Source organism: Panulirus ornatus, chromosome 20 (genome assembly GCF_036320965.1).
Source record: "Panulirus ornatus isolate Po-2019 chromosome 20, ASM3632096v1, whole genome shotgun sequence".
Taxonomy (NCBI): Eukaryota; Metazoa; Arthropoda; class Malacostraca; order Decapoda; family Palinuridae; genus Panulirus; species Panulirus ornatus.
Window position 1 is genome coordinate 6,748,586 of NC_092243.1, and position 14,934 is coordinate 6,763,519.

At 35.9% G+C, this 14,934-nt stretch overlaps 1 protein-coding gene across 3 annotated transcripts in view; it reads right to left on the bottom strand.

Moving 5' to 3' along the window:
* The window catches only part of LOC139755889 (dystrobrevin beta-like), a 167,836-nt gene that overhangs the window by 34,269 nt on the left and 118,633 nt on the right, over positions 1-14,934 (bottom strand). For all 3 annotated transcript variants that reach the window (XM_071674599.1, XM_071674598.1, XM_071674597.1), the window contains 6 exons: positions 14,693-14,785; positions 14,410-14,506; positions 10,138-10,250; positions 4,832-5,015; positions 1,645-1,873; positions 170-313 (listed from right to left, as the gene is read on the bottom strand). In XM_071674599.1, the coding sequence (XP_071530700.1) occupies positions 170-313; positions 1,645-1,873; positions 4,832-5,015; positions 10,138-10,250; positions 14,410-14,506; positions 14,693-14,785 (860 nt within the window). The remainder of the gene's footprint in view (positions 1-169; positions 314-1,644; positions 1,874-4,831; positions 5,016-10,137; positions 10,251-14,409; positions 14,507-14,692; positions 14,786-14,934) is intronic.

Genomic DNA, 14,934 nt, shown 5'->3' on the forward strand with positions numbered 1-14,934 from the left:
AGAGTTAGAGACCATGAGCATACCTCAGCCAATGACATTCTACCAACCCTGCCCATCTACAAGATCAAACCAATGCCATATGGAGGAGAGTATAAGAGGTTGTTGCTGCAGAAATCAATATCTTTGCCTCATTCTGACTACAGTAACATAAAAGCTGCGTAATATTTACCTGAATTTAACTCCCGAACAAGACTAGACATAGCATTTGTAACAGAATCTGCTGCAACTAGTAGATCATTTCTTAAACTGCGAGTAGCTAGGCTATCATCAGGGGAGTTGTCTGGAGTACAACTTGAGCCTGCACTTGAAAATACTGAAAGAAAAGGTGATTTCTCATGAATCCATGCCCTTTACCAAATAACATTGCATCTGACCAATTTTGAAGGGGCTTTATAAAAACACTACATTATCACTTTGAATGTCAAACCATGTTCCCTAAGGCAAGGTAAAAAAGACAACTCTGAATATCAAATGCGATATAAATAAACAACCTCCAGTAGGAACATCCACAACCTAAAAAATTTTAATACACTGATGGCCAAGTATTTACGATACCCAACAAAATGGCATATGACTTTCCAATATCTGATTTTGGAGATGTTGTTCTGTACTTTTCTCGATAATATTTGTTATTTCTGTGGTTTTGCCCTTATTTTTATAATGGCAACCAACAAGAGTCTACCTTGGTATACATTACACTTGTTAGAAGTTAAAATCAAGAGGATTTTTGGTTATGTATATAAAATAGATAACATTAATTTCACACAGTATACATTTATATATCATGCAAAAAATAAACTCTACAAAGCAGAAAACCCTACAGGAAAGATCACTTTTCATATCCTGAAAAAATTCACTATTCAAACATTGCTCAGTCCCAAGGGATTTGGACTGGAGATTTTCTACTTGTACGACAGATGTATCTAAGTAAGTGCATCTGGCCAACTGATTTAGAAAAAAAAGTTTTAAAGAATTCTTTTTTATAACACAATCCTTCACTAAACTCATTATAAGTAACTCAACAGACTTTACAAGCCCATGAAAATTGAATTCTGTCAATTACAGAATGGACAGTGGCAAATTTTACTTCATTCAGCTAGGTTGTAGATGAGTCTTACACAAATCATATGTCCCTTGGAGACACTAATATGTAACATTAATTAGCAGTTCCATACCAAATGGAAAATGACATCTGGCCACCTAGTTTGGAAGAGAATTTCCTAGGAACTGTTCTAAAATAATATGAGACTAGGTGACCTCTTGGCAGTCCCATACATGATTCAAACAACTTTAAATAAATAAACAAAAAAATTCACACCAAATTTTCCACATCAACAGGATGGTACATAACAAATACTACAACATTTAGCCAAATGGTTTTGGAAAGACTTTGTTAAGTGAAGCAATATCTAAAGGAAGGGCAGCACCATTGGAAAGATTTGAGGGCCCTTAACGTAGGGAGCTTCCATACTTAGTTTCAGTTTCCCAAGTCTATTCATTTTAGCTGAAATTTTGGTAACTTCAGATAGGTGAATGAACAACTGAGAGTCTGTAAGCCATCATGGCAGCTAACTATGAGCCTTTGGCTTAAGGGTGTTAGACTACATATATAAAAGCAATATCATAATAACCATAACAACATACCAGAAGAGACAGCAGACTGAAGACCATCAACATGTAGTGATGAGAGAGAATCTAAAGTTGATACTTGTGCTGTATGAGAGGGTGTTGGTGGAGCTGAACGTGATGAAGATGTTGACCCTTGTGACCCACTAGGAAGATTTGACATCACACTGCTACCAACTGTTCCACTTGTGGAGAATGGTGGGGATTTAGGTGACCCATTGGGTGTAGTGGGTGAGGTTTGATGATTCTGGGGATGATAATAATTCAGGAAAAAGTTTTATCATACACAGAAAAGAGGACACCTAGCTTTTTATATTTAGGAGACAGAGAATAATCATGAAGCACTGTTTACCTCAGCATACAACATACAATGAAGGGTGAATATGAAGTAATGGGCACCACTAAAGTAAACTGAAAGCACAGTGGAAAACAGGTATACTAGCAAAAGTGATTGGGACAAGCAGAGTGAGATCTGGATTAATTTCATTTTATCCTCTAATAACAGAAAGTGAAAATGGGGAAGCCTATATAAATCTGGAAAAATATGGGGTAAGTGATGTAAAAGTGTGGTGTAGCAGTTAGCATTCTGACTGTGACACATTTGCAGGCTGCCCAGGTTTAAGCACATAGCTTTGAATCCTGGTTGTGGCTGTAAGTTCACAGTCAACCCAGTTGTACATCTACCTCTAAGAGTTGGTTAATAAAATGGGTACTGGGATCAGGGTAGGATATACATACATACATACATACATAAATATCTATTTATATATTTATTTCATCTATTTCATTTTGTCGTTGTCTCCCGCGTTAGCGAGGTAATGTAAGGAAACAGATGAAAGAATGGCCCAACCCACCCACATACACATGTATATGCATACACGTCCACACACGCAAATATACATATCAATACATCTCAACGTATACATATATATACTCACACAGACATATACATATATACACATACATAATTCATACTGTTTACCTTTATTCATTCCCATTGCCAGCCCCCCCCACACATGGAATAACAACCCCCTCCGCCTGCATGTGTGCGAGGTAGCGCTAGGAAAAGAAAAACAAAGGCCACATTCGTCCACAGTCTCTAGCTGTCATGTATAATGCACCGAAACCACAGCTCCCTTTCCACATCCAGGCCCCACAGAACTTCCCATGGTTTACCCCAGACGCTTCACATGCCCTGGTTCAATCTACTGACAGCACGTTGACCCCGGTATACAACATCGTTCCAATTCACTCTATTCCTTGCATGCTTTTCACCCTCCTGCATGTTAAGGCCACGATCACTCAAAATCTTTTTCACTCCATCTTTCCACCTCCAATTTGGTCTCCCACTTCTCCTCATTCCCTCCAACTCTGACACATATATCCTCTTGGTCAATCTTTCCTCACTCATTCTCTCCATGTGACCAAACCATTTCAAAACACCCTTTTCTGCTCTCTCAACCACACTCTTTTTATTACCACACATCTCTCTTACCCTTTCATTACTTACTTGATAAAACCACCTAACACCACATATTGTCCTCAAACATCTCATTTCCAGCACATCCACCCTCCTCCGCACAACTCTATCTATAGCCCACGCCTCGCAACCATATAACATTGTTGGAACCACTATTCCTTCAAACATACCCGTTTTTGCTTTCCAAGATAATGTTCTTGACTTCCACACATTCTTCAATTTTCCAAAAGAAGGAACAGAGAAGGGGGCCAAGTGAGGCTATTTCCTCTAAGGCTCAGTCTTCTTTTCTTAATGCTACCTCACAAATGTGGGACATGACTAATATATATATAAAAATTCACATATCTATGGCTTCATGTACCATCCCAATTATTCCCTCACTGTATACTTGTTCTAGATCATTAATTTCTTTTGAGGATTATACATCATCAATACTTGTGCACTTCTTTCTTCTATTTACTCTTCCCATAATGTACTGTCTGAATGGGCAAACTACTACTGTTTCCTGAAACTTAAGGTCATTCTTATTTGAAGAGCTAAACTGCCTCCTCCTCTATCTTCTCTTTCCCTCCTTACTATCATGTACCCCTCTGGAGAGAGAGGGCAAGATCTTGTTTCTTTAGTTAGTCTGTGTGTGTGTAATTACGTATTTGTACTGTACAGCCATGAGTCCCCATCTCCTGAACATTTTCTATAATCATGCAACATCTGAAATTTCTGTATCTTGTTTGTACTCAGTTGCACTTCCCACATCTATCTATCCACAACTTTTACACCATAAAAATACTTATTCACATTATTTTCATAAAGTTTCTTGCTCTATTTTAAGCAATACCCTCTGGTTTTGAGTGTGTTTGAGTGTGCAATATTATCTATTAGTAATTACCTTTTTATACTGTCTAGGGATGGAGATTTACTGTCATACAACTTCTTAATTTCTGCATGTTGTCTGCATTAACTATATCATCATTTATCTTATTCCATTCATCCACCCCTCTTATACCATAAGAGAACTTCCTCACACTTTTTTTCTAAAGGAAAAAGGAAACTGAGAATTAAGTAAAAGGACAATGTGAGCAATTAAGTCCCTTAGAGTGATGTACACGTGGATTCTGTGTTTAAAGTTACTTAAGGATTGAGATGCACAGAAAAGGAACTAAATGCAGCATATTCCTAGGAAGTTAGAAACAGCATACCTGATATAAATTCATTAATAACAGTTTTGTCATTTATGGTAAAGACTTAAATACAACTAGCTCAAGAAGCTTACAAAATCATTATATTTCTAGAGGTGATCTGTGGAGATATGCTGCTAGTTCATAAAGAAATGGACCACATAACAAATGAAAACATAACCCTATACTATCGACCAAACACCAGCAATTCCATCTCTGCTCCCATTCGCACAGGACAAATCAACTGCACAGAGGCTGTAAGTTTACATTTACACATTAATTGCCTTAACAAATGTAATCAAAATCATCATTCTATAATGATAACAAATTCACCAATTTGCCGATTCATGTATAAGCTGTAAGATTTTCAACCCATATAGATGGGTAGCTCTGGCAGAATCTTACACAAACATTATTTTGCAAATAAATCATCACACAAGCTTCTTACCAGGCTTTAGATCATTCTCTTACAACACTTATAATGATAAAATGTAAACATATCAAACATCTTTCTAGCTGATGAAAATACTCAGAAAGCTATTATACCTACTTTGAGCATTTTCATAAGACTTTCTAGCTGTTGCATAAGCTGCTTGCGTGAATCTTGGAGGTAGGAAAGGTTTGACTCCAACTCATGACGATGTGACCGAAGGGCCCTTAACTCTGCCACCAATGTTGGGTTACTGCTGCCCTCTGCTCGTTCCTGCTGCCGCCTGCAAACATACACTCTGTTCCTGAAACCCAACTATATTTGTAAAGATGTTCTGTCCCTTTGGGCACAAATATGTTCCTTAGAATCTATCATTGGAAAAGAACATTAATACAGTGCAACAGTGATCAAATGAACAATGGCACATCAAATTTTCGTGAACTGAGGAAGCAAAATATTGTTGTAACTATATAATAATACTTTCATTTACTGGGTAGCAACAAAGATTATGGCTGGAAGTGTTGGTAAAGCGACATAAAAAATGGGCAATGGAAAAAATAAATTCAGGATGTTATTTGCCAATGACAAAGTATTAACACACAATTATTAGCTGAAAGATAGATGTAAGTGAAGGTGAAAGTAAATATGTTAGAAAAACAAGATGTGATGCACATAAAAGCATTGGGGTTGTATATGAAAGATAAGTCAGACTGTAGAACATTTTTGCATGAGAATATAAAATAAGTACATTTCTTTAACTACTTTGTATGTACATTTGATGGGGATGGTTGAGCAAAGGCCTAGAAATTTGAAGTCACAAAGGGAAATGCTTATTGTTAAGAGTTCTGAGAAAAATAGTAAAAAAGAAAAATAAGAGCCATCAAGCAAGGTTGCTCTCAAGCACAAACTACTGGAGAGTAGAACAAAAAAAAAGGCCTGTTCCCATCCAACAGCAAAGTGAGGGAACATGATTGTGAACCAGTCACAGCCACAAAGCAAATAAAGCATACAACGGTACTGTGATTCTTTAAAGCTAAAATGTATAAAGTGCAGTGATGTTGAAAAAGCCTGGATTCCTCTCTTGCAGGTCAAAGCCTTGGGTCCTCTATCAGATAATCTTTCAGTTTTCAAGGCTAAAAGTAACCATACTGAAGCTATTTTTGAAATTATGAAGGGCTATTACATTAAAAAAAAGTGCTGCCTTATTTTCTGAGATATGGAGCCCACTCTTATGTAATCATGTAATAAGACCTACATGATAAACAAGATTATGAGATTTTGGGGACCTCAGAAGGACAGTTTTAACAAAAAATGATTTGAGATAACAGGTCCCTATAGACCCAATCTGATAACAGGATTGCATTACACAGTCTACATTTCTAGCAAGTAATACGGTTATCTATAGTGATAATACTTACAAAAACAATATGTAATTATTTTACTTGTTCCCAAACATATGGGTTCTTGAAAGCAGAAAAAAGTCACTTCTCTTATGGGGCCACATCACCAAAGACTTATCTGGATAAAAGGGCCTTTCTTGCTAAATCATTATATTAAGAATGTATATTACACAGCACCACAAATGAGGAACAAGTATCTGGCACATCAAATAATATCAGTATTACAGAAGAATATTTTCCAAATTACTGTAGGTGGGGGAATGATGATCAGCCACATCCTCAATGATCTTGGCCCTGTTATCAGGTGGCAAAACATGAAATTACAGAGGAATGGCAAGCTTAGTAAAAGCAGCTGCAAAGATTCTTAGATAGTGATATGATTTTACTTAAGAAATTGATGTGAAGTTGTAAAATGGATAGGGTGAATGTAATATAGCATTATATATTGTTGGTGTTGGATACATAGAAACAAGACTCCCTATTTCTATGTACACATAGTTACAATATTCACATCCACAATCCAGGGTCTTTGTAGACAGCTGGAGGAATATCTCAAAGTTGGTAGCTATAAACCCTATTCTTTCTGTTGTCATCATACCCACGTCTCAAAGTTAACTCCTCACGTCCACTCCAGCTAAGACCATCATTTTCTTTTCCTACACAGCCGTAATTGTCACATAGCAGTATTTCCATACATCTCATATCTAATAAAAATTGTAATTCTACTGTACCAACAGAAGCAAAACATTATACAACTGCATTAACTATAATCATACTGCAACTGAATCTATTACAAAAATTAGGTTCTATTTACAAAACTTAAATAAAGACCATGATTCAAGACTCATCTCAAACCAATGGAAAGTGACACAATAACATACACAAGAGGGCTGGATGATCCCTAAGGCCCCCTCGAATGATATCAAGTGACTGGGACCAACCCCACTTCTTCAGACACAGCCCCTAGGCTCTTTTCTTTATCCATTTTGGCAACATTTGCAGTCTAAAATCTAACCTTCCCTTTGCTGAACACCATATGTCTGCTTCTTTCCCTGATTTTCCTCTCTCTAAAACCCAACTGTCCAAGATTGTTTCTCATCTAAACTATCAGATCTCTAAATCTAATCTCTACAACTGTATTTGCTCCAAGGGCAATGCTTGAGCTTATTGTAATACAAAAATTCTCTCGGCCTTTCTTGAGGCTCTTCAGTCTGTCTCTCAGCTTTGAAGCAATCAAGCTAAAATTTTCTCTACCCTATAAAACTTTGTTTTTATTTCTTGAATATTTCCCTTACAATTTTTCTAACTGTAAACAACTCTTGGACTATCAGATTCCTTGGCACAATGCACTGCTCTTCCCATATCTATGCACCAAATCCTCTACGAAAAGGAATTCAAGTATTGGTTAAGCTCTAACCAAGATGATCATGGTGGAACCTAATCCCTTTTTTCTCTCCTTAATGAACCGGAGCAAATCATTAAACATCCAAGATGAGTCCTCAGCTGTCATGACCACTTTGCAAACACTTTACTTCTGAACCCTCTCACTTTACTTATGCTATTTCTGCCCTCCTAGGATCCTCTAACCACAATCTTATTTCTCCTGTTTCTAACTGGGTATGCCCATCCTATATCTGCCCCATCGAAATGTCAACTCTGGTACTCTGGGAGAGCTCAGTGGTCATTACTGTACAGGTTCTTTACTGTCTTTCCAAGTGATGGGTACTGCTTCACTGACTGGGAAGCTTCATGCTATGCTAAACATACAGCAGAGGTTATCTTGGTCCTATATCCCTTCTTCCACCAGATCTTTCTCCACCTAGTCATGGTAGATTGTTCCTGATCTGGTGTCTCTGTTGCATCAGAAAAAAGGCGTACTGATCATGAAACTTTTTCCTTTCCATGAATCTCACTCTGCTTTCATTTCTGCTCAGAATCAATGCAAATATGCTCTTCATAAAGTCAAGTTCTCATTCAATCCCTCCTTTCTTTTCTAATATCAGCTATTCTTTCCCCAAATAAAACCTCAGTCATCCTACCAAACACATTTGTCACACAACAATGGTATCATGATACATCTTTCTACCAAACATGTGAACTATAAAAATAACATCAATGTTCACTTTCTAAGAACAATGATGGCATATCACATCAGTCTGTTCCAAATGCTTACGTTACGATGATGAAAGTATCTTTATGCTTCTAATGAAAATTCTATTCTCTGCTAAATCTCTACAGAAAAGATGGGCATTCTACATATAATGTACTAACATATATAGCCCTATCCATTTCATAGTATTTTTCATATCAGAGACACACATTTCTCTCACTTTTAATTTTCAAGCTGGTATTTCTGTAACAGGATTTTAGACTACTTACCAATACTTTCTCAACTTTGCAAAATCAGTCAGTGTATCTAATCTACTATCCCTGTTCATCAGGATGCCTGCGTACATTTCTCTTTACCTTTTTGTTTATACTCAATAATTTCCCCATCACAGTGAAAAAGAAGAGAAATAAATGAATAACAAACACCATTTGCATATATCCACTCCCTGTTTGTCATGTATAATGTACTAAAACCAATGCTCATCACCTATAACTGAGAAACCCTCTACCTGTATATCACAACAATTCAATTTGTTTTGTTCCATGCATGCTTCTCACTCTCATTTTTGTTTAGGAACTAATATCTTAAATCTTCCTTCACTTCATCCTTCCGTCTTGTTCTCAGTCTCCCCCTGCTCCTTCCTTTCTTTTCTAGTTACACAGAGATACTCTTACCCTTCCTTCACTCATCCTCTTCGTATGTCCAACCCAGTTCAGTACACCTTGGTCAGCTCTTAGTCACACTATACTTACTACCACTCCTCTCTCTTTCACTGTCATTTCTTACATGATCACCCCACCTCAGACAACTAACCATCCTCAGGCACTTCACTCCCAACAAGTTCACCATTTTTCTTTTATTTTCTATCAAAAGCCCAGGATAAATATTCATACAATGCTGTCAGGATTACTGTACCTTCCAACAAGCTCAACTTTGTCCTTAAAGATCTCTCCTTCCACACACTCTTACATGTACCCTCGGTCTTGGCCTAGTTTTCACACTATGACTCACTTTAGCCCTCATGGATCCATCCATTGTTCATTCACTCTAAAGTGTCTAAAGCACTTCAATTTCTCCAGGTCCTTCCCACTCAAACTTACATTGCCTCATCCTCCTGCTGCATCCCATTCCCTTACTTCCGTTCATATCTATTCTCCCCTTTCTCCTTTCACACACTCCCAAACTATGTTATCATCTTCTGTGTCATCTGCAAACAGCAAGTGATTCAACTACTATGCCTCACGACCCTCAGCATGCCTGGCATTTGCCTCCCTCACCATTCTATTCATTAGACCCATGGTGAGGTGCCTTGGGACTGATAAAATTGCATGTGTACCTTTACATAAAGGCAAGGGGAATGAAAGAAAACACTCATATTACAGAGTCTTGAGTCTGTTGAGTATATCTGGTTAGGTGTACGGAATGGCGAAGCTTGAGAGGGTACTGGCATGCACAAAATATCTGACTGGGGATGAGCACTGTGAGTTCAGGAGAGGAAGAGATGTTTGGGCCAACCATTTACTTTGAAGAATGTGTGAGATGTACTTGAGAAAGAAAGGGAAATGTTTGTGGTTATTAAGAGTTTGGGGAAAGAAACTGATAGAGTTGAAAGAGGGGCCTTATGAAAGTAGCAGTGAATATATGATGTAAAGGGTGAGTTTCTAAATGTAATAAATTTTTACTAAGAGTAAAGTATCTGTGCCAGTAAGAAGGGAGGAAGATGAGTGGTTCCCAGTGAAAGTGGGTCTACATCAAGGATGTTTGACCTGTTTATTTTTCTTATATTCAACCAAAATCTATACTACAGCCTTTACAAGCTCATCAACAGAAAGATTACTTGAAAGTTTCCTTACTACACAATGGAAAATAGAAATTAGAAGTAAATAACATAAATGGTCAGAGCATTATGGTTTTACCTTAAAGCATTTATTTCTCTCATGATATCCCTATTCTTAGCCTCAAGAGACTGGATAAGTTCTCGTTGTGCATTTGCATCAAATTCAGGACTGGAGTCAACACTCTCACTACCCTGAAGGAGAAAAATAATAGGGGGTAAAGATTATTTTGTCAGAAAAATAACATTAAAAGCACATCATTAATGACTAAGGAGATCAATGAGAAAGTTAAAAGATACGTTTGAATACTTAAGATTAAAGAAAAAATAAAGTGACTGGATCAAATAAGCATGGTTCATTATTATAAACATTATCATTATACTACAATCCTAGAGCCCCTATGATGTGGTCCCTGCAGCATCAAGGATACACTTCACTAATGAGCAGGGAAATGATGGACTGCTTTGATGAGAGAAAGTTCTTAATGAGACTGTACTCTTTTCTGTCTCCTAATGATGATAAGGCCTCAACAAGGGTGATTTCCCACTTGAATTGCAACCACCTGCAGGTGAAGATACACAAAGAAGGATTACCTATGTGTTTATGCAGGAGAAGACTGGGTATGAACAAAAAGCTGAGGACTACTATCAACAAAATTTTAAACATTAATACAATCTAAGGTGGGAATGTACATAATAACAGAAACAAAGCATGCCATAGAAGGGTTCACAATAAACAACAGAAGTGTGTCAATCAACTGGAAACAAAGTGACAGCAATAGAAAATTACCAAATGAGAATTGCTAATACAGAAAGAACTACTACATGCAAACAATACAAACAGCATATATGTCTACCAAAGAACTTATGTTTGTTGCTCAGCGACCTTAGTTTGAATCTTTGCCGACTTATATGCTGAATCAGACCAGGCTCGAATTTGCACAGAGTAAGACCATAATAGTAACAGAAGAATGATCATTTGTTATATGAAAACTCAAAAGAAGCAACAACCAATAAGAAATCATGAAGAATCCAATCCAGTCTGGTGAAGATGCACTAATGTGATCCTAATGGGGTCCTAAAGGGGTTATGTGTATATATGATTGTGGAAGTAAATAACAGTGTGATAAAAAGGTAGACGAGAACATCTTCCACAGTTGGAACAGGAAGTGATCAAGAAAGAAAACAATCTCTACTGTTCTGAAGAAAGTTTCTCCTCTACACTTTTTAATATTTTGAGTGATTCCTGACAATGACATATGATACCAAAACAAATTATTATACAAATCATGATTTTACTTTAAAGCTGCTGGAGGTGAATTGCAAATAATTCACCTACCCTAGGATTCTACAGTAGGTTTTGAAGTTGATAAACCTTTTCTCTCTGTGGCAACATCCTGTGAGTATGAGATATTCCTTGAGAATCAGGAGCGTATCTAGGAGAAATAGCACCTATGGCAAGCACTGAAACTGCGCCCCTGGCTTCAATATAAATGTACGTACAGTGGATGTATACAAAAATATATACAGTGTAATTATATATTGTTGAAGAGTTAGGCCAAACTTAAATCTATATAAACTCTTAAAGACTTATTTGATCAAAATTGTAACATAGAAGCAGTAATGCAACTGACAGTGGCAAAATATTACTATAGTTGAAAAGTAGGCAAGTTTCTTTTTTATCGCACAAAACCAATCCGTTAAAAATGTCAATCGGGTAGCATATGTCAAAAAACAAACCTGATGAGTGGCGCCTCCCTTCAAGTGGCGCTCAGGGAAACTGCCCTACCTACCATACCTTAGATATGCCACTGTAACTATTACCTTCAATTTTTGGTATTTTTCTCATAAAATAAAATCTTTAAAAACTCATTATAAGAAGTATTTTTCACGCTGAATACAAATTTGGTGTTAAAATATCGTTTAGTCCTCTTAATGACACCTAATTAAGCTGTTAAATGAAGTAAATTTTAAATATTTCTGTTCCTTTGCATCTTATTTACTGTGTATGTATCGGTAACTGAGAGCATTATGGTATATTTTTCATGATTATTTCAAGTATAGAAGTATTTGAATATCTAATCTTTCAATTTTGAAAAAAAAGTTTTTTGAGCTAAAAAATACCATGAATTTTTGGCATTTTTCTCAGAAAAACAGATTTCCTTTAAAAAGTCATTATAAGAAGCATTTTTCAAGCTGAATACAAATCTGGTGTTAAAATATCATTTAGCAGTCTTTATGATATTCAATGAAGCTGTTAAATGAAGCCAATTTTAAAATTTTTTCTGCTCCTTTGCACCATATTTACTGGGTATTAATCGCTAACTAAGTAGATTATGATATATGCTCCATGATTATTTCAAGTATAGAAATCTTTGAATATCTTGTCTTTAAATTTTGAAACAAGATCTTTTTGAGCTAAAAAACCTCCTGAACTATTACTTTCAATCTTAGGTATTTTCTCAGAAAAATAAATTTCCTTTAAAAACTGATTATAAGAAGTGTTTTTGATTCTGAATACAAATATGGTGTTAAAATAACATTTAGTCCTGATTCTGAATGACTGATTTTTGTGGGGAAGCAGACATTCTGCGGTGAATGAGCTAATACTCTAATCATACAATGCAGTGTTGCATCCTTGTTGTAGCATTTCTTAAGTAATGAGATGTGATTATGAGGATATCTACATATGAGAGGATTTTCAAAATGAAGCCTGCATGAATTAACAGGTCAAGTAAGAAGAAAATGATGAGAATTGGAGAAAGAACTGCTCCCTTGGGAACATGTATAACCAAGTATCTAATGTGCCTATAGTAGAGACAAATACATTACTTTGAAAAAATCTAATTCAAAGCTCTTCCCTTTTTTGTGTCCCATCCCTGCATAACTAATGAATCACAGTGGAAGGATGCATGGATGAGCACCCTAATAGCCCCAGTACCATACAAGAATGCTCCTTGTTACTATATTTCTGTCACATTTTCATCACAGTGAGAGCATAGATTATTCTGAAAAAAGGCTGGATGTGAGTTATGCAAATACTGTAATATTTTGCTAAGCAAGCACAAGAACACAATGATACACAGATCATGTAAAAGGATCTTGCACTTTCTTAAATACAATGAGATGAATGTGATGCAACACTTAAACCTTTTCACTATGCAATTAGAATTCAAGGTGCTGTTTGGAAATGACCAATAATCAACAAAAATAAATGTACTCATATGATGTACATAAATAATATTTTCTATATTCATTACATCTAGAAGTCTACAAATATAACATTAAAAACACCTTGGAATTACATAAAAGCATGACATATCAAGCCTAAAGTTTTCTACATACACTTAAATGCAATAAATGTAAAGAATTTTGCCAAAAATCTACCACAATTCCCTAAAAGTTACTGAAAATCTCACAAAAGAAAAATCATTTAGACGCTGAAATTTTACTGCAACAAAAGCTTAAGAAAGAAACAACAATGAGCAGAAACAAAAAACAACCTCGTTACTATATGCCAATAAAATTTCTCATGTGAAAATCATGTTAACTTAAATAAGTGCCTGAGTAAAAAATGTTTTCTATGTTCATTACATCTTAAAGTCCTCAATATAACATTACAAACTCCTTGAAATCACATAAAAGCGTGACACATCAAGCCTACAGTTTTCTACAAACACATAAATGCAATATATGTAAAGAATTTTGTCAAAAATCTTCCATATTTCCCTACATGTTGCTGAAAAATCTCACATAATAGAAGAGTCATTTAAACATACCGAAATTTTACAGCTAAAATGAAAAAAAAGTTAGGGAAGAAACAAATTTTACAGAAAAAAAAAAAAGTTAAGGAAGAAACAACTAAAAGCTGAAACAAAAATTCCTCCAATAACTATGTGCTAATAAAATCTCTCATGAGAATATTGTGATAACTTAAAAAAAGCATGAGAAAAAATATTTCCTATGTTCATTACATTTTGAAGTCAACAAATGTAACAATAAAAATATGCTGAAATCACATAAAAGCATGTATCAAGCCTAAAGTCTTCTACAAACACATAAATGCAATGTATAAAAAGAATTTTGCCAAAAAGCTACCATATTTCTTTAAATGTTGCTGAAAAATCTCAAAAAATGGAAAAGTAATTTAGACCTACTGAAATTTACAAAAAGCAAAAAGATTACGGAAGAAACAATGAAGTGCTGAAACAAAAATACCACCTGGTTACCATGTGCCAATGAGATTTCTCATATGAAAACCATAACTTTAAAAAATGCCTGAGAAAAAATGGAAAAAGGGAAGGTGCAGATTCAAGTATGTGTTAAAGAGATAATCATATAGGGAAGGACTTACTGAATGTGCAGTTTGGTTAGCAAGACGAGCAGCATAGTGGGCAATGAGCCGATGCTCTTCATCCAACTGACTCCAATCTGGTAAGCTGCTAATACAACTTGCAGAGAATTCAGGAGGTTAGTAAAGCCAGAAAGACCTATAGGAAAACAATCTACCAACAAACGATTTTAGATTAAGAATATGCTTGATGATGTTTTCAACAAAACCAAAATGTGATCAGCTTCATAGAAGCCAGAAAAATGTCACTAATAACACTTTTTCTCCACTCATGAAAGTAACTTACCTTCTACTGGATGAACGACTATCTAAGGGAGTAGGCTGTGGTGCTGCAGCTCCTCCTTCAAAACCATTATGGGAGGGAAGAGGTGAAGGGGGACTGAAATTTGAAAGGCAGAGTAACATAAGACAGATAATACAGTTCCATAAACATGAATCTCTTTACTTTAGAAGCACTGCACAGAATAAAGCATGATAACTATGATTCCAGCAAATGGGGAGACAGCTGCAGATTTATACATCCACAAA